Source organism: Sitophilus oryzae, unplaced genomic scaffold (assembly GCF_002938485.1).
Source record: "Sitophilus oryzae breed Bouriz unplaced genomic scaffold, Soryzae_2.0 scaffold_379_pilon_pilon, whole genome shotgun sequence".
NCBI classification, from domain to species: domain Eukaryota; kingdom Metazoa; phylum Arthropoda; class Insecta; order Coleoptera; family Curculionidae; genus Sitophilus; species Sitophilus oryzae.
This window is the reverse complement of record NW_022146950.1, coordinates 849,473-875,135: the sequence shown is the minus strand read 5'-3', so window position 1 is coordinate 875,135 and position 25,663 is coordinate 849,473. Positions and strand designations below refer to the sequence as shown.

The 25,663-nt window shown below is 32.6% G+C and overlaps 1 protein-coding gene across 1 annotated transcript; it reads right to left on the bottom strand.

Annotated features, from left to right (window-relative positions):
• Nucleotides 1-10,528: 10,528 nt before the first annotated feature.
• On the bottom strand, nucleotides 10,529-18,270 carry LOC115885301 (broad-complex core protein-like). The gene is made up of 5 exons (XM_030904162.1): nucleotides 18,070-18,270; nucleotides 16,555-16,739; nucleotides 15,337-15,586; nucleotides 15,022-15,273; nucleotides 10,529-12,471 (listed from the first exon to the last, which is right to left on the bottom strand). The coding sequence occupies exons 1-5, from the start codon at nucleotides 18,244-18,246 to the stop codon at nucleotides 11,569-11,571; spliced, it is 1,767 nt and encodes a 588-aa protein (XP_030760022.1). The 5' UTR covers nucleotides 18,247-18,270; the 3' UTR covers nucleotides 10,529-11,568.
• Nucleotides 18,271-25,663: the final 7,393 nt, after the last annotated feature.

Below are 25,663 nucleotides of genomic sequence, written 5' to 3'. Positions count from 1 at the left end.
ATAATCTACAGTGGTTGAAGGACTTTTGATTGTTATATAAATCATTTAGACTAGTTTTTATGAATAAGCTCTTTAAATTAATATGTAGGTATATTGTAGCCAGGTATTTATTTAGAATGCATATTTTTAAATTATAATTCTTTGTGTTCTTGATATAACTTGCTCCTGTTATATTTTTTTGGTATAGGTGCTAAATTGTATATTAAATTTATATACTGTATATTTTATTTATTAAATTTAGTGGAATTAGTCAGTTAAAAACAAAAGTTGTAAAGTATTAATATTGCTAAATAAATAAATATATGATGAAATAAGTCAGGGTATATACATATTTACAACTCTTTTAAAATAAATTGAGTTCATTATTTATTCATTAATATTTTATTTACAAAAATTTACCTTTACAATTATTAGGTGACATTGAATATAATACATCTTGAATTTAATTGTCTACGAAACAGTGACAATTTGCAAAATTTTGCTAATGACATTAAAACTTAAATTCAGAAAATCTAAAGAAAAAACACTATTGGACACGGGAAACATTTCAGCTTAATGTACCTATTTTCTGGTTTCAGCTATAAAAAGCTATGAGATAGATAACACTGATCAAAGGGTGCAACAGTAGTGTTCATCTTCACTTTCCATTGAAGTTATTCCTGATAAAATACTTTTAATTTTCGTGATTCAGTTTCTGTTACGAAAGTTTTTAATGTTTATTAAAATGATATCACACTGAACTGCTTGTAAACATATCAATTTCAAATGTTTTTATGAAAAACTATTAATAAATCACTAACACAATCACACCATAAACTATTTAATTCGCATTTGTCATCAAGAAACAATTAGATAATCAAATCAAAGATTGAACTGGTGATATTTGTTGCTGAAAATTCTATCTTTTTTGTACAACAGTTATAGGGAAGATTTATTTTAGCAGCTTATATTTTTCTTCGGTCGTGTATGCACTAAAAAGAACCATATAATGAAACAATTTTATAATAACTTAGAAAAAGAATATCTAAAACCGGCATCTGATATAACCTAACTTCTAACTTACTTTTCGAACTCAAATTTCAGGTTTTGTATTCACAATTTTAGCCACGCACATTGTTCAATTAGAAAAAACACGTTTCTAAAAGCTAAATCTGGTAAAAATATGCCCAAATATTAACTGAACTCTATAATTTATAACAAAATAGTAATTCTTGCCATAAGAAGCTGTGTATTTCTCAATCTGTCGGATCACATGCGCCCCTAACGGCGATTTTTGAACTTCATTTAGATCTCAAAAACTGGGCCCATAATTTTTGCGTTCGATTCGCCTCCTCCTTCTAGCCTCCATAGTTAAGTGTTCTTGACTTCTACCCACCTCGTTAGGAGGGTTAGTAGGATCACAACCACAAAATATACTAACGGATCACAACATATGGCAAAAATCGAGTTATTCGGATCACTTTCCGAACGCATTGACTCGTTTTGAGATCACTTTTCGAACGTCTGGATCAATCGTCTGGATTAGTAATCCTATCAATCCTTTTAATCCCCTTATGGGGTTTTTCGGAAACTGTGATCTGATTGATCGGATTGATAGGATTACTAATCCAGACGTTCGAAAAGTGATTTCACAACGAGTCAATGCGTTCGGAAAGTGATCCGAATAAAGCCGGAGTCTCATGCATCCGAAATCCGATGGTACGACATCCGAAATTTGAAGTTATCGTGTGAAATAAAAAAAGCCTGTCACATACATCCGAAAGTTCGTTCCGAAATTTGACAGTTTTAACATCTTTCTGCTGCGCTGAATAGAGATTCATGTCATGTTTTATTAGAGAAACACTTATAAAAATAACTTCCTCGCCAAATATCCCGAAATTGCCCACTTCCCACTAAACTTGTTTTTAAAAACAAATGTTTTCAAAAACAGTGAGGTTAAAAAACACACGATATCGTACAAAAGTTAAACAAAATTTAACTTTATACGACGTCGGATGATTAGTTAAAATTATCGGATAAAAATTGTTGTCAAAATATTTCGACCAATAGGAGCACCGTCGGATCGTCGTGTCATCGGATTTCGGATGCATGAGACTCCGGCTTAAACTCGATTTTTGGTTGAATGAATCTGACCAATGACTAAAGAATACAAGGAGACGTAACGTCCATATACGAGCTGAAGCAGAAATTTGTGTTGTTAGACGCCATTTTTTGGAGACAATGGATTTGTCATCAGTGACGATTTTAGCAATTTTTAATAGTTTGTTGTGTGTAGTGAAATTGGTATAAACTTTATTACAATGGTGATTTGTTCAGCTTTCGAGTGTAACAGCCGCAACGATAAGAAAGAACCAGGAGTTACGTTTTATAGGTAAATAAACAGTGCCCTTCAACTTTTTAGAGTTGTATTATTGAATTTGATAATCATTTTTCTGAAATTATATATACAAGGTGTCCCACTAAGAATAGATCTCGGCTGTATCTCGAAAAGTATCAGCAGTAGAACCTGGGAAAAAAAATTATAACTAAAGAGGCCCTGAGAAATTGCTGGAAATTAAATTCAAGTTTGTTGAATGGCCGCTAGAGGGCGCAACTGCTATCGCAAATAAGAAAACTAAGTAAGAAAAGGCTGTACTTAAACTGCCGTTAAACGGTAGCTTACTAAAATGCCATTAATAGGTATGACGTCGTTGATGTGACGCACTTGACGGCTTTATGAAATATAGAAATTTTATAAGGACTAACCAACGCTATCCATACCTCCAAATAACCAACTTAAAAAACGCAACTAAGCTCGACACTGATAAAAAATATAAAAAACAAATATAAATTAGTAAAAATCAACCAACCACCAAATAACCAACTAACCAATGAATTAACACCCTCCAAATAACCACGCTAACCAACCCGCTAAATAACTAAACCAATCCAAATAAAAAGAGTGAATCCAATGCAATAAGATCACGCTTCCTATATAAGATTACCCTCCAAATAACCACCCTCCTAATAAGATCACCCTCCAAATAACCACGCTAACCAATCCGCCAAATAACTAAACCAATCCCAATAAAAAGAGTGAATCCAATGCAATAAGATCACGCTATAAGCAAAAAAAAATATAAAAAAGCCTCAGCGTGAGATTTGAACCCGGACCATTCGCATACGAAGCAAGTTTCAAGTTTCAAAGCATTTATTGAGAATGTCTCCTTAAATACAATAAAAAGGTGCTATATACAATATATACAATAAATAAAATAACATGATAAGATGGTATGTTGTTCTTCTGACGAAGCACTCAACCACCTAAGCGAACCCTGTGAACAGGGGGACCGGTGTTTGCCCTAGGTAGCTCTTTTATTGACCGGGCGAGGACTGCATGTTCCGCTTTTGCTCACACATGAATTGGGAGTATAGAGGCAATGCCGACGTGCTTTACTTTAATAAGTATGTTGGTTACTTAAATCAGATCCGTAGAATCGGAGGAAAAAACTCTTAAAAAACCTTCGTAATATCTAGTAAGTTTTCGGTAATTTTATTGTTTGTTTGTATGTTTAGTTGTGATGTAGTAGTCCTCAGTCTATTCTGCAACTGATGTACATATTTTATGTACACGGTTGAGAGTAGTCTGAATCTTAGGAGTTAATTGATGTTACGTTTTGTGTGTCTTTGTGGTCAGCGTCTATAGTTATTTAATTTATGCTCTGAGTTAGAACATTACTCATTATATATAGGTAGCCGTGAGTATATCGGCAAATGTTTCATATTTATCACATTGTGCTGCCTTTGTTGCGTTATATTTGATGTTAGGGGCGAATTATAAATTTGCGTCTTGTAAAATTTTTGTCCTATTGTGTCGATAAATTCGTTTATTGTCTCTAATCCAGTATTTTCATGTAAATGTGCTATACGAGTATATCTGTCATATCCGGTGATTTTCCTTAGTGTCTTATTTTGTAACCGTTGTAGTCGCAGTCTTTGTTTATTTGAGATCTTAATCCATACTGGGCATGCGTATGTTAGGGTAGGCCTGAGTATAGTTTTATAAAGCAATATTTTATTATCTACCGTCATATGCGATCTAGGTGACAGTAAAGAATACAATTTCTGTAATGCTGCGTAAGTCTGTTGTATCCTATAGGTCGTATTTGATACGAATGACAGCCGCTTGTCAATTTTAATACCAAGATACTTGACACAGGATTTTGGCTGAATAGCTGTACCATCAATTTTTAATGGTTCATGGACAGTTACGTTACTAATTTTCTGTGTAAGAAGTAATTGTTCCGTTTTTGTAGAATTGATCTTTATTTTCCACTTTTCGAAATAAGGCAATAGTCTCAATAGGTGATACTTCAGTTGTTTATTGGCAATATTCACGTAGTAAGAGGAAGCATATAAAACAGTGTCATCCGCGTATTGTCCAAAGTTTGTATTTGGATATCGAGGAATGTCAGCGGTATATAAAGAGTATAGTAGTGGTGCGATTACTGTGCCCTGTGGGACACCAGCGCGTATAAGTTTTTGAGAAGACAGAGAATTGCCCACCCTCACTCGGAAGTAACGACCTTGGAGATAGGATTTTATTAGATTTACAATATGTAGGGGATAATTATGTATAAAGAGGAGCTTGTAAAGAAGACCTCATGCCAGACAGCATCGAAGGCCTTCTCCACATCCAGAAATAAGGCTAGAGTAGACTGCTGTCGCTGGAATCCCGTCTGTGCATCGTGTATCATTCTTGCAGCAAGTAGAGTGGTGTTGTGTCCGCGTCTGAAACCGAATTGTTCACTAGGCAATGTTTTGTTATTTTCTGCGTGTTTTGTTAGTTCGTGTAATATAAGTTTTTCAGATACTTTTGCCATTGTATTCAATAATGCTATAGGCCTGTAGCTTCCTGGTTTCGTTGCATCTTTTCCTACTTTATATATTGGTATTACTATTGCTTCTTTCCAGGCAATTGGAAAGTATTGGATTCGGACAATAGCATTAATCAAATACAGCAACTGCACTTGTGCTTTTCTCGGCAATTTTTTAAGAAGTAGGTAGCTAATACCATCTGGACCAGGCGCTTTATTGTTTGAAAAGCTCCTGATTGCCATTTTTAAGTTTTTATGTGATATATATGTGTCGCGTTTTGCTTGTTCATCCATTTCCGATCTAGGTAGATTAGTAATGCATTCATCAATATCTCGCTGTTCGTTAGTTGTACTTGGTCGTGGAGTGTGAACTGTTGCAAACTGCTTAGCGAACATCTCGGATTTCTGTTTGTCGTCAAAAGCTTCTATGTTATTGTCTTCCAATGTCGGAATAGTCCGAAATGTTTTAGTCAGTATTTTTGTCATTTTCCATAGAGAGTTGTCTCTTATATTTAGAGATAGTATTTTTGTGTTGAGCTATTTTTAGAGTAATCTGTCCGGACAATAAATTGAATTGCTCTCTATCTTGTGGTCGTCTATGTCTTTGCCATATTTTTCTTAGGTTGTTCCGCGCTTTGATTAGGTCCGTTATTTCTTCAGGTAAGACGTGTTCTCTAGGCCTGATAGCACTTTCTTACCAATGAAGCTCGAGCGTTTTGAATTAAGTCAGTAAAACGCTCCACCTCTCTATTGATGTCCTGCGCTGTGCTTATATTATTATTTATTTGAAGATTTTGATTGATAAGATTTTTATATTGATCCCAGTTGGTATTATTGTATGTCCATGCTAGGTTGGTATAGTTTTGTGTGTTAATATTACTTGATATTGAGAAAAATACCGGAAGATGATCGGAGTTAAGTTCATTTTTTGTGGATAGTTGGATATATTGAGTAATATTTTTATTTAATACTATATCTATATACGTTGGGGTCATGCCATTGAGGGGTATATGGGTGGGAGTAGAGGTGTGTAAGAGCGCAACATTATTGTTAAGCGTATATGTATATATATATACATACGAAGCGATAGCCTCAGCCACTGACCCACAGGTGCTCTTGCAGAAAGCTTAAGGCTAGGCATTACTTTCCGCCGACATGAACGGCGACGTAACAATATCTATTAACGGTATTTTAGTATGCTACCGTTTAACGGCCGTTTAAGTACATCGATAAGAAAATGGGGTAAAATGGATTTTTACAAAATTTTGCCTGGATTTTTTTTTGTTTAAAGAATTTTGCCTAAAATAAAGCGGTGGGGGAAGGTTATATCTGTTTTTATTTAAATATTAATAACTCCTGACCGGGTTATATCGGAATTCAACGGGCGACGGCTTGTTTAAAAGAGCGTTTCTTACTGTATATTATACCATATAAACAATAATAATATGCATTTAACAGTAGACGTTGGGGACACTGTTCTCAGTGGCGGATACAGGGGGAGGGCCCATGGGGCCCGGCCCCCCCCCCTAAAGTCTATGAATTGTGTAAAATATTAGGCTTTTGGGTTAAAAATGGCGCCCTAAAAAACATATTCTACATTGCTTTTCATTTTGGCCCCCCCCTAAAATAAATTCCTGTATCCGCCCCTGACTGTCCTATAATTTAACGAAGATTGTTTTTAAAATTTATTATAGAACATTTACCCAAATTCAATGTGCTCTGTATTTACTCATTGGGTATATACCCGATGAAACATATCGGGTATTTACCCAAATTTCGATATACCGGGTGTTTGCCCATCTCTGTAGATATATTCCTGATAAATACTGGTATATTCCTGGTATTATACCGGTTATTTATGATGCGGTCGTCGTGGAATTCCCTTTTAAAATTAAGGTATTGGTTGGACCACAGCATTGAATGGGGTTCCAAAATGAAAGAAAAGCATATAAGTTAAAATATACCGTCTTATTTTATTTCGCTAATAGTAAAATGGTCTCTCTACATACTTGTGCATAGGTAGTGCATAAACACTCATAAACAATTTGTATATTGAGGGTAGGATGAAAAAAATATAAATAACCTTTGAATTTTTTTTAGCAACAGTAATGTTTATTCTTGATAAAATTATTATGTCCAGAAAGTTTTATGACAGAGTAGACTTTAAATTCAATTATTTATGTTTTTTCCATCATACGCTATTAATTTATTCAAATTTAGAAATCAACACATTTTTAAGAAATAATTTTATTTTACGGTATACTATCTCTATATAAACTAATATAAAAAATCTGATATGTACAACACGAAGATAATCTAATTAAAAAAATAATGAGGTAGATAGATAAAGGGATAATATGAGTTTATCCCCCAAAAATATATAATATACAGGGTGATTACACGGCCATGGTACGTAGAAGTTTATGGAGAACCAGTGACGGAATATTTTTTTTAAATTTGGATTTTTGCATAAAGGGTGCTTGTTTGTTCTGTCTAAATTATTTCTTACTATTATACTTCATACTAAAAGTGGTAGGTTATCTTTGTTATTTTAAATGTCACACCAGGTATATTTTTACATTATTCGAAACTACTTTCATATCTGATATTTTTTCTATTATATTAATCAAACCATTTTTTGAGATAAAAAACTGACAAAAACATGATCTTAAAAAAAGAAAGAGTAGAAAGTAGTTTCCAAAAATGTAATAATATACCGGGCGTTCCACTTAAAATAAGAAAGATGCTACCAAGTTTCAAACGATGCGGCAACATTGTAACGCTGAACATATTTTAGTCTTTAAGTAAAAATTTAAATTTTCAAAAAAGATTTCTATCACGGGTTTTCCATAAATGTCTATAACGTGCCATCGCCATGAATCACCCAATATACAGGGTGTCTCAGAAATAAGTGCAAAGTATTTTAACTGGTGGCATAGTTCAACCCCAGAAACAAGCCTCGGAGGTTTTTTTCGCGAACATTTTTTTTTCAAAATGTGAAATTTTTTAATTTTTTTTAGTTTTTAGTTAAAAAAAACATAATTTCTTGATAATATGGCAACATAGGTAGTAAATTACATTTACAAGAAAGAAAACCCAGAAAAGATCCAGTGGTTCTCAAAATTTTAGCAAAAAATATTTTTTTTTAGAAATTTTCAAAGTAAAGTAACTCTGTTATTTTGGACTTATTTGAAAAATGATAAAGAGAAAATATGTTTCTTTTTTCGAGATCTACCACCCCTTAAAATACTTGCAGTTATTTCTTGGACACCCTGTATATATATAGATATATGTATAAACGGTTATTAGTCTGAGGGAGATCTGCACAAATTAGTACAAAGTAAAATTATAACAAACTCTAAAAAATACTTGACAACAATAATTATAACAAATAATAGGTATAATCAGTCTTAACTTAAATGGCAAAACATTACTTCCTGTTTAGTAATTGAAAAAAGGTGAGTGCTACACTTAGGTACTTATCTCTTTTTAGTAAAAATTCAATTGCAGTCAAATCGTGTTTTTTTCGATAACATTAATACATCTATTGGAATGTCAACATAATATAGATCTTCCAGGTATTATTTAAAAAAAATATTGCTATAGTTTATTCATCGCCAAGATGCACAAACAAATAAGGCATCTTCTTTGTGTTTGGTGCATCGTGGCAATGGATATACTGTAGAGTAATTACACAATATAGTGTTAAATTGTTGGAAAGGCACACACAGTATGAAATATACAATTTCAATTGTAAATAGATATAATTTAAATAGTATTTTGGTCCACAATTCCCGCTGTATCAAAAGATTTGAAACAAAACTATTTTCATATGCGTTTCATACGCAATAAATAAAATTAATATGAATTATTTAATTTAATTTGTCTCAAAATATAGTTGTTCTTAAAATATTTTCTATATACGCACATCCTTTTCAGTACATATACCGGGTGCATCTCGAAAGTGGCTCACCCCTATAACTTTCTTATTTTTTCAGATTACAGAACGAGATTTGGAATGTTAATATATGAAATAAATTAGGGTTGATTGACGTATTCAATTGTTTTTAGTCACTTCCTGTTTCACCGGAAATGAGTAGAACTTCTGTTTAAATGGCAGCCTCTATATTTTTTTAATTTATTCGATAGAAAATGACACTTTGAATGACATATATAATAATATGTCAACTTTTCCGAAAAAATCGTATTTTAAATATCAATCTAGAGAGCCATGGCTGTGTTAAAAACAGTAATTTTTAATCAAGGAGCCTTGGAAAAATAGATTTGATCGTCTAATGTTTTTATCGTGTCTTATCCTGGCCGAAGATGCCCAAATCATATTTTTAATTATATCTCAATTTTTTTAAATAGAACAAGGGTGGCTCATTAGCATATTTGGAAAAAGCATTTTTTACGAATAATTTGGTACCACACACAGTTGGTATTTTGATTTTGAGTCAAATTGTCGTTTATGAACCACATGTTACAATTTCAAATAAACCAAAACGTCAAAAGTTAACATATCATATGACATTCTATTCAGAGTGTCATTTTCTATCCAATAAAATAGAAATATACCGAGGATGCCATTCAAAAATCAAAAGTTGTAGTCATTTCCGGTGAAACAGGAAGTGACCTAAAACAATTGAATACATCAATAAATCCTAATTTATGTCATATACTAACATACAAAATCTCGTTTTTTATCTGAAAATATAAAAAAAGTTATAGGGGTGAGTCACTTTTGAGACGCACCCGGTATATAGACATTACAATAACATAAATGTGAAATAACAAGTCAAACAACAAAGTAATATCAGTCTTACATAATATAATCTATATACTAGTCCAGTAGACATTCTCTATCAAGCAGAATAAAATATATGAAAGTTTTAAATCTCTTTACCCTGTCTATGACAATTAAACGTAGAATGTATATTTAACTATTCTTTCTTTTTAAAGTATATAGGGTACTATTATTCATAAGGTATTTTTTAAATTAAAAAAATATGGCAAAAATGCATTGCACTTTTTGTTTGAATTGGTAACAGTAAATTTACGTATATTTTGTATTATTTTTTAATATTTATGTGAAAAATATTTTTTCTCATGTTAATATTTTATTTTATTTTCATATTCAATTATTATTTTAAACGAATGAGAGGCAAAATACATGAAGATTGTAATATTTTGTATAATTTTTAAACAATATTTTCAAATTATTATTGATCTATTATACAGTATGTCCCCAGATTGTCTTTACAAGAGGAGAGAGAAAAAAATTATTACTGACATTTTGAGAAAAATGCATAATAAAAATTTTTGCTTCTTCTAAAATGGTTTATCTCGTTTATATTTTTTCAAATTTTCATACCGTTTTATAGAAATTTAAAAAAAAACATGAAAACAAAATTGATTTTTTTGAAAACCCGAAAAATCAAAAGGCGTTTCTATGGTAATATAATTTCGATTTCATTCATTGATAGATCGTTATAATTAATTTTGATTGATGTTATATTTTTTGATGTTGTTAAAGTTATCATATATTTTCCGATAACTATTATCACCTCCGTAGCATTGAACTAAATAATTTTTTTTCCTCCTTAACATTTTAAAACAGCAAAAAATATGACGTTAATTAAAATTCTATCAATAATAATCTATCAAAGAATGAAAACGAAATTATATTAACATAGAAAGGCGTTGTGATTTTTAGGACATAGAACATTTTCATGCTTTTTTTTAATTTTCTCTAAAACTCCTCTAGCAAACACAATCCGGGGACGTACTGTAGACCATAATATACTTATTACGTCTATTAGTAAGTTTACTTTTGAAAAATGAGCACTTCTGAGCAAATACATACTAAGTATGCGATTTTTATATTCAGGCCGTAGTTTTGAATTTTGATCAATAAAAAAATGTATAAGTATTCTAAAAAACATTTAGAAATTATTTCTTATAAAATTACAACTAAAACCCAAAACCCTATCTTTAGCTTCCAAACATGAATTTCAATCACATTGATCGACAAAATTATTTTAAAAATTTTTAGTCGAAGGTTTTTATTTAATATACAACTTTATCGCGGTTGTATCATATCGTAAATTAGGCTAAAGTCCTTTCAGCAATATTAATAGTTTATACATTTTCACACAAAAAAAGGCTTAACAAAATATTGTAGATACTTTTAAAGCTCCCCAATTATAACTATTTTCAAACAACTCTTTGCGCACTATATATACTTTTTCCAAGTACATATAATATATAAAAATTATTTACATCTTTAGAAGATTAATAACAAATTAACACCGGTTCGCGTCAAACACTAAAAACTAACTATTCGGCAAAGTATGCAGACCCATTTTCCTACCCCTTGCTTTTTGTCCTACTTATAGTGTCAGTCTCATAACATAAAAAGGAAATATATAATCTATCAGTCTTATGAGTTACGGTTTTCCCATAGAAGGAACTATTGTAGCAAAACAGTGAATTTTGGTCCCCATACTGTGCAAACTCTTACATTTTTATGTACTACAAGAAACAGGCACTCAGTCGCATACGAACATCATCGATGTCTTAAAGCTAGTTTAACTTTTAAATCTATTTCTTTTGCATGTGTATATATAATCTAAACCTACTAAAAAGTGAGTACGGGTTATCAACCACAGATTTTTTATATTGCACGGTTGAATATCTTTCTACGTAACCTCTAATCTGCTTCACTATCAACTCTCATCTCTCGTCGCATCTCTTCCTTAATCGTGTCGACAAGAAGGTCCTCCTTTTTAATTATGGCAGACATTTGATTCATCGGCGGCATGATCACGCGCGATTCCATAGCCTCGTGTTTTCTATGGATAGATAAATCTTCCACTTGGTCCTCTTCCTCGTCCCTGTCTCTTTCCGAACTGCCGTTGGTTTGATCGCTGTGCTGGTGTTCACTAGGTGCTGCAGGTGAAGGAGTCAGGCTACTGTGCCTCATATACTTCAGTATACTCGGACTAGGACTCCTGGCCTGTCCGAAGTTGTTAGGACTGGTGGAATGGCCCGACGCCACTGCATGAGCTGCGGCAGCTGCGGCCATCGTGGCCAGAGCTTCTCGTTCCTCTCCCCCTCGGCTATCCAAGGCATGTTGAAGGAAGGTACTCGCTTCGAGGAGAGCGGAGTTATTGTTGATGTTCTCATCGTTTTCCGACAGATATCCTCCGTAAGGAGAACCGGTAGAATATGGGAAACAGGCTGAACTCCCGTTGGTGCCTCTCTTAAACGGTCTGCTCGTTGTTATACCTAACTTTTTCACTTTGTCGTAAAGAGTTCTGGAAGGTACCTTGTATTTCCTTGCTGCTTGTAAAGCTGACATGCCCGTTCTCACTGCTTCGATGGCCGACATGATATCGTCTCTGGTATATAGTTTGTATCTTTTATATTCAGGTCTTTGGACCGGTACGTATGTAGCTATACCTGAGCCGATAGTACTTTTGCCGTCGTGACTGAACGATTGAGGTGATGAAGAGGGAATGGCTAGTTTTGATTTTTCTTCTTCGTCGTTGATTCGTTCAGTGAATTCTGTGTAAGGAGACTGTGCATCTTCGGATGGTTCATTTTTCATATGCTGCAAAAGATAGATATTGAAACTAATTGAATTTCGGACTTACATTGTCTTTATTTATTTTGATTAACACAACGTTTTGGTCAGAAGAATTACTGAGAAAAAAAAGGGTGCAGTCGACCGTGAGGTTGTCCACTTAGAATGCCTGCATTGGAGCGTTTTATCAGTGTTTGCCATATCGTAGATATTTCGGTACTAGGATTGCTAAATATGTAATTAATTATTGTTTGCTATAAAAACAGCTTTTTTAAATTTACGCTTTTTCCAATGGTTCCCTGTGGACAACCCAAGCTTCTGACCACTTTATATTGAGCTGTTTTGACCAAATATGGTCCACAATACTTGATTTCATTGTTTCACCTTTTTGTACATGTTTTTTGTGTTGGCTAAGTCTTACATTTAGAGGACGTTTAGTCTCTCCAATATACGACTCACCGCACTCGCAAAGTTCCTTGTAGATGCACTCTTTCTCTTGTTTGAAAGAATCCGGCCTTGTTTTTGTTAGAACGCTTTTTAAGCCGGGTCCAGACCAAGCAGACGAAACAGGAATAAGACAGAAACATTTATGTTTTACGACAAAGTAGCGACAAATTCAATACATTTCTGCGACATTTTTGTTTTGTGTCCAAATTCGGAGACTTTTGAATGTCCGGTCTCGAGTCGGTAAAGTTCAAAGAGTCTCTGTTTTGTCGTGTATTTTACGACAAGTTTCATAATTTTAATACAAATTTAGTACTGTGGAGTGCTGGTACTGCTAATATATGGTATTAGTGTATGGTGAAGTGAATCTTTATAAAAAAAATGTCAGAAGAGAGAAAGTGAAACACGGAAAGTACCTGCAAACTAATAGAGCTTTATAGAGCGCATTTAATGCTAAAAAATAATAAATTTTATTATTATGGGAGGGTAAAAACAAGGGACTACAAAAATTGTTACAAGAAAGCTGATGCATTAGAGGAGATTTGTTTAGCATTAAATATAAACTCGGTTGATGGTGTTATGAAGAAAATAAGAAATATTAATAGCTATATAGTATACGAGAGACATAAAAACAAAAACATTATTTGGGATTTCTTTTTGCAACATGGGATGGCGAGTCAAAGACAACACTACCGGCTGCTAGTAATATATCTTTATCTTCATTCTGGTGGAAAGGCCACATGATTAATAAAACTGATTCGCATATACCTACTGAACTTTGTTGCACGCGGTATAGACACTTTGTCTCAAATTTGTCTTGTCTGAATTTCTCATTTTTGTTGCTGTTTCGTCTCAAAATCTTGTTCACTTTCTGTTGCTTTGGTCTGGACCCAGCATTAGAGTCGATCCAGATTTGAAGTTTTAATTATATACTTTTTGGCTATTGGCTATTGGCTTTGGCTATCCAGTGACTAAAGAATTCAAGGGCATGTAACGCCCATATACGGGCTGCAGCAGAATTTATGACGTTAGACACCATCATTTTTTAGCCTACGGATGAGTCACCACCTCGTCAACAGCGAAAATTTTAGCGATTTTTAATAATTTGTTGTGTGTACTGAACTTTGCATAAACTTTATTACAATGGTGCATGTGTTCAGCTTTCAAGTGTAAAGGCCGCAATGATAAGAAAGAGCCAGGAGTTGCGTTTCATAAGTAAATAAACAGTCCACTCCACCTTTTTAGCGTTTTCTTATTGAATTTGGTAATTATTTTTCCGATACTATACGTACTTGATATGTGCTATACGTCGATACTAGTTCTGTACAGTTCGTCTGCTCGATCTGTGTCTATGAAAGGAATGCGGACAAAAAACATTTAAATAGACAGCAATATATTTTATACGTCGACTTGACGAGTACGTCACCGCAAATCGCTCCGCCCACTTGTTTTATTGGCTATTGCAAATTTGTCGAATTTTTATTGATGGGACGCCTCGTCTAATTTTTTACGAAAAACATCGAGAGAATATCGTTTCCCCTCTCACGGATACCCCGTAGCCACAGAACGGACAGACGTACTGTACCTTTTGTTAACATTTTAATACGTTTTTTTCGTAATTAATTACCGCCTACGCCTAGGTGTAGTCAAAACATCAAAAATATAAATATCCCTTCAAGCAGCTAAGTTATATATGGCCACGGCACTGTTTGGGGCCATGGTAACAATTTGGTCTCGGGTGTTATATGTCCTTGTATTCTTTATAGTCATTGGCCTGATCTTTTCTGACGTTCATTTTACGTATGGAATAGTCGTGCAAGTGAGTAAGAGAGAGAGAGAGCATCCTCCTCATGTCGATGAACCAATGAGTCAGTTTTTTAATTTGATATAATTTTATATAGAGACTTAACCATTCTCAAGCAAATCTGTTTTAATATTATTTAATTCAACATTAAGTGATGTTTCGTCACTAAAACCGGATTTGCTTCAGAATGGTTACTCTGAGAAGTCGCTAGACAAAATTATATCAACTTGTAAAACTAACTCATTAATTCATCAATCTGACGAATGAAGAGAGGAGGAAGATAGATACTTATAAAATACAAAAATCTTTAAATTTTGCGTGGAACATACCTTAATAATTCTCTCGTCGTTTGAAGACTGATCGGCGCTATCGGGATGGCAAACTAAACTGACAGGTTGTGACGAATCTGCCTGCCCTTGGCCAAGTACCGTCCTCAAGATCGGGGTATCTCTCTGCATCAGTAAACTGCTCAGCTTCTTCCTTTTCAGCGGCGACATATCCGAGCTAACAGCTTCATAGGCGCTGTTCAGCATTGCTGCTGCTGCGGTTGCAGCTGCGTGAGGATGCGTTTGGCTTGGAACCTATCAGTAAACGCTACAATTGATTACATATTCAAAATCATGTATAAAATAAGTAAAAATTACCGATGCAGTATGAGGTGGTAGAGGTAAACCAGGTACAGCCCATATAGGTAAATTCATTCTCGAATGATTGTGTTCTTGTGGTTTTCTGTCATAGGAGCTGTAAGGATTTCTGTACATTGAATTTGTGGAATGGGGTGGTGAATTATGACTACTACTGTGAACGGGATTTTGTATGATGCTATTTGAGGTAGAAATCGATGGTGAATGATTCACTGCAGTCGGTGGTTCATCTTTCGGATTCTTACATGACCTAAAAATGACATTTTTGATTGTTTTTAAAAAAAATCCTTTATGGGTATTTCGCCACTGCACTGCAAGAAAATCTACAAAATGAAATAGTTATTTTATATAGTTACAAACCAAACCAAACACTTCTGCGTTAAACTATGGTTAAACCTAAACGGACAGTGCTTGTCAGAAATTATGTTTACAGTTATACAAATTTGCCTAACAAAGAAAAAAATGCTTAGCGTCTCGGAAAGTTTATCTCTTTCCGTCGTCAGAAGCAACAAAAAATACAAAGAATAAAGAAAAAAACTATTTAAAATATTTAAATTCAACTATTCGAGAACACTTTACTTTTTTAAAACAGATACGTCTACAAGAAACCAATCGCAATATGGCAATCGCTTCTTTGATTTTAAAGAACATAACATAAATAAACATAACATACGTAAAATTTAAAAACAATCATACAGAAAGTTATTTGGGTTTGGTTTTACCTTATTAAGTAATTGTTATCAGGTAGTAATTGTTAATTTTGAAGTTTAACCAAAGATTTTAACTTGATATAATGTCATTTTAACAGAACGTCAACGATTTCTTGTAGACGTATCTGTTTTAAAAAAGTAAAGTGTTCTCGAATAGTTGAATTTAAATATTTTAAATAGTTTTTTCTTTATTCTTTGTATTTTTTTTGCTTCCGACGACGGAAAGAGATATAAACTTTCCGAAACGTTAAGCATTTTTTTCTTTGTTAGGCAAATTTGTATAACTGTAAACATAACTTCTGGCAAGCAGTGTCCGTTTAGGTTTAACGCAGAAGTGTTATAGTGTTAGAAGTGTTAGAAAAATAACTATTTTATTTTGTAGATTTTCTTGCAGTGCAGTGGCGAAATACCCATAAAGGATTTTTTTGGGGAGATGAATTCGCCACATAGGTATAGACATTTTTTATTTTTGATTGTGTGTTACGTTGTGTAAGGTTCATAATTTTACCTGTTTTCCTCTACTAAGCCTTTAACTTTTAGAGCTTCGGCAACTTTTAAAAGCGCTGCCAGTTGGTCTTGAGCAACGTTTACTTCTCCTCTATACATATATTCTAAGATGGCCTTGATCTCACTGTATTTTACGTCCTTCAATACTACTACAGGATGTTTACATGGCAAATCTATGAACAGGTTCTAGAATATCGAACAGAAATTAGTAATATAGTAAATTATATAGTCGATACCCAGTTAAACTTTTAGTTACGTAATTTCTCGCTGGGAATTCAGGTGGTAGCTCTGCTATAAAAAATGTCAAGTTGCCATCATAGATAAAAGAGATAAATTTAGATTGGAAAGCGTCAAAATATATAATTGTTTTAGGTCGCGACCATTGTACGCGATCTGACGCTGCTATAGAGGTTGCTAAAAACAGCCGCAAACAATAACAGAAATAATTTTCTCTTGTCAAAGTCAGAATCTTCAAAAAATTATAAAATCTTTCAAAATTTAAACAGCCCCAATTGAAAAAATACCGAAAAGTGTTTAAAGCGTCCATTCTCAAAGTAATTATTGCTATTTTGTGAGTTTTATTTAAATTTTACTTACTCAAACCCGTGATAATTGTGAAAAAGTGGTATTATAAACTAAAAAACTGTGTTGTGAACTGTGAACTGCAAAAAAACCCATCTTGGATCGTGGCATAACGTCGGTTTCCAATGTTTTATAGGTATTTCACATACATGTCCTTATATAAAATAAAGTTTTTTGTGTGCAACACACTGTATTTTATTTATAAAATTAAAAGAAAATAATAATAAATTTGAATAAATAAAATTTGGCGACATAATTCCGGAAAAAGCCGAACCGATCCGAAATTATCAAAAGCTTTGGGTCGCGACCGTTGCAAGAATAGCGCCAAATAGTGTCTACATTGTCCCTATGTGGGCACTTTCTAATCGAAACTTGTTTCATTTATCTATGGTTGCCACATTTATTTATTTATTTCCTGACATTGTCAATCATTTTGACACTTTATAGTTTTGTATTACGAGTGCTTCGTTTAAATGAATTGTGCTGCTGATACTTTAAGCTTAAATGTTTTTACTAGCAGACCTTGCAGTCGAACATTGTTCTTTTTAGAACCTCTTTTAGTGCGAAGTATACAAGATAGCTTAATAGCCGTAAAAACTCGCCGCAATCGTAATGACCTTTTATGTCCCTTAAATGCTGTTCAGGAGGTGAGTTTTGTTTATGTAAATAATAACTGTTTATATATTTATAATTAATTTATTTTTGTTTCCTAAAATATTTTGATTAAAAGAAAATATGTAAAAGTGGCAACGCTGCGCATGCCGGTCAAGCTTTATCACGTGACTAAAAGTTTATTTGATATGAATTATATATATATATATATATATATATATATATATATATATATATATATATATATATATATATATATATATATATATATATATATATATATATATATATATATATATATATATAGGTATTGTCTATTTACTTGAAAATATGGAGAACAAGCAGCAAGGACCATCCTGTGGCATTTAATAGGACTGCCTCCATCACAAGCTAACGTCACATCGGTGAACGACTCGTTTTGAAGCAGTTCATCGAAGACAGTGAGCAAATTTGATCGATGGTTGTTCCACCTCAGGCAGTACTGTTGAGCTTGTGCCATAATTAACAGGATGGAATAACAGAAATGCAATTTCTGAAAAAAAAGATGTGCTTTTATTATCTATGATTTTTTCAGTTAAAATATGGATTAATTTTGTCAATTATCCAGTGTTAATTAAAGTTTATTAACTTTTGCTCCTTCGCAAAATTAAATTGGGTTGATACATTTTTAATTGATTTTGTTGCTAATGGCGAAACAACTTTTTCCGTTGTTTATTTAACTTGAAACAAATTGTTTTCGCAATTGATAGATGTTGTTTTGTTGTAAATTGGAAAAAAATTAAACTGACATTAAAAACCGATCGAATATCAAACTAGACCATTAGAGAATTCTTCTGTTGTGATAAAAGGTCGCCACTGGCGTGTTTTCGTGGTTATTTTTAAACTATTTGCTACAGTTTTTATCTACAAACAAATATTTTTCGATTTTAAAAACCTAGACCTAAAACCATGTTGTTTTAATAGGAAATGCCAATGGAATTTCACACTGCAATTTTTGATCTGTTTGCGCAATATATCCAGGGTGTCCCAGAAATAAGTGCAAGTATTTTAACTGGTAGTATAGTTCAACACACCTATGAGGTTTTTTTCGCGAAAGAATTTTTTTTGAAATTTTTTTAGTTTTTAGTTAAAAAACATAATATAATAATAGCTCCCGTATATAGCGTTTAACGCCTTGGGAGTAGCAAGGTACAGTACTAGAGCCGTTCGGTATACAAGGAAGGTAATGTGGCTAGCACTACGCTTCAACCGCCTATTATTACCTCAGGATTGTGAATCCCAAGTACTCATTTAAGGCTGAGTCGACCTAGGTACCCAAACTATTTTTATTTTAATAAAAATAGTCGGCTGATGGAATGCCGGGTGTGGGAATCGAACCCACACCTTGAGATTGGTAGACGAGAGCCTGTATCTCTACGCCACCGGGCACCAAAAAACATAATTTCATTAGGTGGTATTAGATTAAATTTAGAAGAAAGAAAATTCAGAAAAGATCCAGTGGTTCTCAAAATTTTAGCAAAAAATCATTTTTCTGGAAATTTTCAAAGAAAAATAACTCGCTTATTTTGGACTTATTTAAAAAACAATAAAGAGAAAATATGTTTCTTTTAATGAGATCTACCAGTCTTTAAAATACTTGCACTTATTTTTGGGACACCCTGTATAATGCATGGTGTCCTATGTTAAGAAAGCAGGGTTCAGGGATCTCGTGAACTAGAAAAGATAGAAAGATGAAAAAATTTTAAGAGAAAACTTGCACATTGCTAAACCTCTAATCTAAATAACACGATAACTTATGAAGATATTTGAGAAAAACCTAATTTTCGCGATTTCGTATTATTTTTTCTGATTCTATTTGAAAAGATGTGGAAATACAGGGTGTCCCAGAAATAAGTGCAAGTATTTTAACCGGAGGTTTTTTTTGCGAAAAAAAAATGATGTTAAGAATTTTATATTTTTCTTGCTATACCGGGTGCGTCTCAAAAGTGGCTCACCTCTATAACTTTTTTATTTTTTCAGTTAAAAAAACGAGATTTGGTATGTTGTATATTATATAAATTAGGATTGATTGACGTATTCAATTGTTTTCGGTCACTTCCTGTTTCACCGGAAATGACTATAACTTTTGATTTTTAATTGGCACCCTCTGGTCTGGTTTGGTTTTCTAATGTTATGTAAGTTTTTTGCTTTTAACCTGAATTTTCCAAGTCGTTTTTAGATCTTTCTCTGTCAACACTGAGTGTAAAGCAAGTTGAGATTCTGGTAATTACTTGGTATTTTCGGCTGATTATCGATTGCTATTGGCGGCTCTCAAAATGTTGCCATTATTTTTTAAATTTTCAAAATTATATAACTCGGTTATTATTAATTTATTTTAAAAACGGTAAAGAGAAAATATGTTTCATTTGGCCACATCTACCACCCCTTAAAATACTTGCACTTATTTCTGGGACACCCTGTATATATTTCACATTTTCATTGCTACTTTTCGTGTTCTACTAGTTGATGTTATGCACAAAAATATTGTCGAAATTTGAAAAAGTTTCAACAAGTTCTTATCTTCCTTTTTACTGTAAGCATATTATCGTACAAAAATAGCAGATAATTCATTATTCAAACCCAAAATGTCAAACCACTCAAGCACAATATTCTAGCGCCCCCTCAATAAGCTAAACTTTATCACGCACATTGTTAGGGCTTTATATACTCCCAATTTACTAATACATATGATAGGTGTTTTAAGTAATAATTATTATTTTTTGCCTTTGCCTATTTTTAACCGTTTCAATTGATAAAAGAATAATTAATATATAAAAATTAATAACATTTAGTTATTTTTATAATTAAAATTTAAATGGTATTTTATCGTCGACCGAAAAGATTAATTTAAATTAAAATTATATTCGGGAGACGATAATGCAATTTTATCGTCGTCTATAAAACAATATTTTTTTCCATAGCGAGTTACGTTTTAAAAAAAGATTCAGAAATTATTATTATTCCAAGGAATTTATTACGAGTCGAAAAAATATGCTGGGTTGGCGTTGGTTTCTATGTAATTTGACAAATAAATAAAGCTGTCTCTTTAGTTGTCAGTTTTGAATCAATATTTTTTAATTCTCTTTCGTGTCGATTGCTGATTGAATTGGAGCCAGAAATGGCTCAAAACGAAATAAGTAAATTACCAACAGATATTCACGCTGAGGCGACAAACGCCATATCCAAACTACTTCCATTTAAATCCCGAATAACTTATGAAAAGGAATACAAAAATTTTCAAAAATGGAAACATTTAAGAAACGTGCGAGAAGAAATAAAGTTTTTAACCTATCCTCGCTGTTAAAGTATCATTTAATCTACCCTTGCGATTAAAGTACTATTTTATCTACTATTTTTGATAGATATAAGGCAATTTTAACAGTTGCTATGGAAAAAAAAGAAAAATACATTCAGAGATAGAAGTCAAATATTTCAGTTCCAAATAAAGTTTTAATATGTGTATGAATATTATAGTAAATACCACATTTTGATTATTTTATTATCTATCACGGCCCACTAAGAAGAAAATGATATATTTTAAATATTACAGTAAATAGTCAAAATAAATATAGTGCTATATATTTTTGAGAAGCTCATAGCCAGCCTATATGATTTATAAATATACAAGGTGTTCTATTGAAGAGAAGGTGTTCTATTGAAGAGAAGCTCATAGCCAGCCCCAATATGATTTATAAATATACAAGGTGTTCTATTTGAAAAACACAACTTCATACCTTCAAAAATATTGTTTGCGTAGAAAAACACTATGAAAATTTTGTTTACATCTTCCGTTTGACAAAAAAGTGCGACAGGTTTGTGCAAACCGCATTCATCTATCTTCACTAATAATAGAGATACTGTATGATTTCAACTAAAATGGGATACCCTGCATAAGGACATTGGTAAATTAAAAAATAAAAAAAAAATTAAAAATTGACCATATTTATAATATTAACTAAATACTAAATTTATAACAAATGAATAATATTAAGCATCAAAAAATATCGAATTCTCACAATACATCATATTTCTTTTTTTTTTCGAGAATATTTCTTTAATTCTTTTTAAAATCAAACTGAAACTTAGAAGATAAAGGGTCGACAAATTTTAGTTTTATTATTTTTTAAATTTCCATAGGAATTAAGAGCATATTAGAATTACAAAATATACATACATACAATCTTTATATTAAAAAATCCATCACTAGCTTTTTCAGGTAATTAGTAAAAATAATCGCATAATAAAAACATTATGCGAAGTTGACAAATACTGATCTTGTTACATACGCACAACCACACAACTATTCACTGTCCAACAATCTAGCCTGGTCTAGTGTCTATGCGCGGTTTAAAAAAAACAACCCCTTATGTCCCGTTTCTAGATACCGGACCGTCCCATTCTACCCCTCTCTCCCCTAAATCCTCGCGTGAATATTTACCTGGCAGTGGTGGGGGAAGCTAGGTAAAATACCACAGAGAGAAACGAGAATTTGCGCTTTGATGGTTTGAGTTGGAAATTATTGCGTTTATTGGGGGTGGTTTGGGTTAGGTTTATCGATAGACCCCTTAAATAAAAAAGAGTTTTATTGTGCAATTGGGATTTCATAAAAAAGGGCTGCCTTTCGGTGGCTTTGAAAGGGTTGAAGTCAAACCACGATCTTATACAGGGTCCGGCACTTTACATAATCCTAAGATATAAGTAAATATATTTCGATAGTTTCAGAGATATTGAAAAATAAATAAAAAATATATATTTTTTAGCATTTCTTAAAAAAAAATATTTAAAATACCAGAACTGTTCTGAAATCAAAAGTATATTAGGTAATTACTTTAGATGGTCTGTACTTACTTTGCTATAAATATGGTAATCGAAAATAATACAGGATGTTCAAAATTCTACGCCAATCTTTCTAAAATATAAAATAATTTTTCTTCGTTTTTTTTAATAGAATACTCTGTACATTATTTTTTCAATAGATGGACAATTAAAAAATGAACATTTTTTTGTATTTAAGAGTATTTCAAAATTTTTAACGGTTTCGCAGATATTCGCGGTTTTCTATTTCATATTACGGCATTTTCCACAATAAGTTTTTATCAAATCCACCCAATGATTTTTCTCTCGTATTTTACAGTTGAAAGCGCCATATGAAATAATACTGCGTGTATCTGCCTAAAAAGACTTTAAATACAAAAATGTTATTTTTTTAACTCTCCAATAAAAAAATAATATATAGTGTGTTCCAGTGTTTCATTTAAAAATAAAACAAAGAAAATGATTTTATATTTTAGAACGTTTCGCGTAGAATTTTGAACACCCTGTATGATTTAAGATTACGATATTTATAGCAAAGTAAATATAGACTAAAAAAAATCTAAAGCAAACCTACCTAATTTAAGTTTTGATTTCAGGATAAGTTCCTATATTTGTAATTATTTTTTACAAGAAAGATTGAAAGGCTAAAAATTATTTATTTATTAATATCTTTGAAATTATTATCGAAATATATTTACACATATTTCAGAATTATGTAAAGTGAAGGTGTGCCAAAAATGCGATAATATAGAGGGTGTTCCATTTAAAAAAATTCATCCTGATCCACTCACACTTTTTTGAACTGCCCTATAGAAATTAATATATTTTCCTGAAATACATCCTCGTACATACTTGGTTTGAACACTTAAACAAAATTCTCAAGTTTTTTTTTTATTCTAGGAGGTACGGATGCCCGACGCACTATTGCCGGACCCTGTATTTTGATCCTACAGAATTAGGTCTATGAGGTTTTTTGGCGAAAAAAAAATTTTTCCAATCGTTTTTTTATTTAATATAAAATTAATAAGAAATTTAATTAGAAAAAACAAATCTAAAATTACTTTTAATGAATTAATTGATAAATTAAAAATTAACACAATAAAACTAGCCAATCAACAAAAAAAATACTCACCTGTCAAATAGAAAACACTGTCCTCTATTGTCCGTTTATTAACTATGTTTCACACACTTCTGAAAGAGGTCACTATGAATCCCTTAAGCGCGCAAAAAACTAAATAATAACAACGCTAACAAACAAAAAAAAATTGCAAAAAATCAGTCAAAAAAGCTGCCGCTTAGTGGCATTTTCCCACCATCTGCATCCGCTATACGCAACGTACGCACTCTTGTCTATGCACCGACTGACTTGACTATGTAGGCGCGCACTTTTTCCACTAGTGTTGTCATCAAAATCCGAAACGTCCGAAATGCGTGTGCGAGGGGGCGAGCGACACGAAGGGGGTGAAAAATGTCGGTGGTGGGGGTTCGAAAACGCGTAGGCAGGTCCGCTGTCTTTTTTTAGCGATCGTTCGCTTTCAGTCGGCAGTGTAAACGCTGCGATTGTGCGGAGCGTTCACTTATGACAAAGAGGGAGAGTTAGACGGAGATGGGATACGAGTGCACGCAGCGCTAAAATTGTCGTTTGATGATTTTTGGGTTTAATTATAGCTTGGGTTCGGGCGCTTGGTCCTAGGTTTTATTTCTTTTTACTAAGACATGTTAACATTATTAACCCTTAAGGCTACACTGAACATGGTACAATGATTTAAATCAGCGGATTTTTTTAATCATAGATTAAAATCTTCTTTAAAAACTTTATTAATAAATAATAATAAACAACGCTTTATTGTACAAAAAGCCAAAATAGCTTCATCGACAAAGCATTTACAAAACAAACAAAAGCACAAAAAAATATATACAAATAATAAAAAATATCATAAAATACAAATCATTTCAAACAAATTTACGTCATTAAAATTACAAATAAAACATACATGGACATTGCAGAACACAAAATAAGGCGAATCAATAAAATTTTACAATAGGAATCAGCAAAATAAAACACTAAATCACCACAATACACCAAACACTTTTACTTTTACACTGGACGCGCGTTTTGCTAACCATGTTAGCATCATCAGTAGATGATTAAAAAGTGATTTGTGTAACACCAAAGGTTCCAACCCCCAACTGTAATCGATATAATTATGTAAGAGTTATCACAACCTTTAACCAGTGTATGAGATGATCAACATTTTAAAATTCAAAATTGTTCATGATTAAACATCAACAAAAAAGTCGTTTACCGCATATAGGGCTTCTCTCCAGTAAGTATGATTTCAGAGCTTTGCGAAATGCGGGAAAGAATGAAAGCGACTTGATATTCAAAGGCAGACGATTGTATATTTTTTTGGCATTGTACAGTATTGAGCCTTTAACTAGTTCTGAGCTCGGGGTTGGCAGATAAAGATCGTGCTCCGCATTCCTAAGTGGATAGTTGTGAGATGGCCTTTCGGGAATAGCAGATATGTGCTTGCGGATTAAGCAAACGGATTCAAAAATGAATAAGGAAGGAGGAGTCAGTATTTTGAAATTTTTAAAGAAATTCTGGCAGTGAGTCCTACTGTTCAGTCCAAATAAACATCGAACTGCTCTCTTTTGAAGTTTGAAAATACGATTAAATTTTGTCGCGCAGCAAGTACCCCAGAATGGAAGGGCATAACGAAGATGCGACTCAAAAAGGGCATAATAGACGTAATCGAAAAGTAACTGTAAAAATTAAAAAACTTTTCCTATAAAGCTATAAAAAAGTATTCCTATATCAAATATACCTTCTATATCTCTTCATCAAATAAGTACAAAGTTACACTTGCTGTGGTAACGTTTAAATACTTTAATAGATCCAAAAATAATTGTAAAATATATAACATATAACACATAATATCCCTAATATTTATTCACCTATTAAAATGTTGGACCGATTTTTGAAGTTATTTCGTGTAAATTCATTACACTTCTAAATGGCAGATATTTATTTTGAAATTGTGAAGTGCCGAAATGCA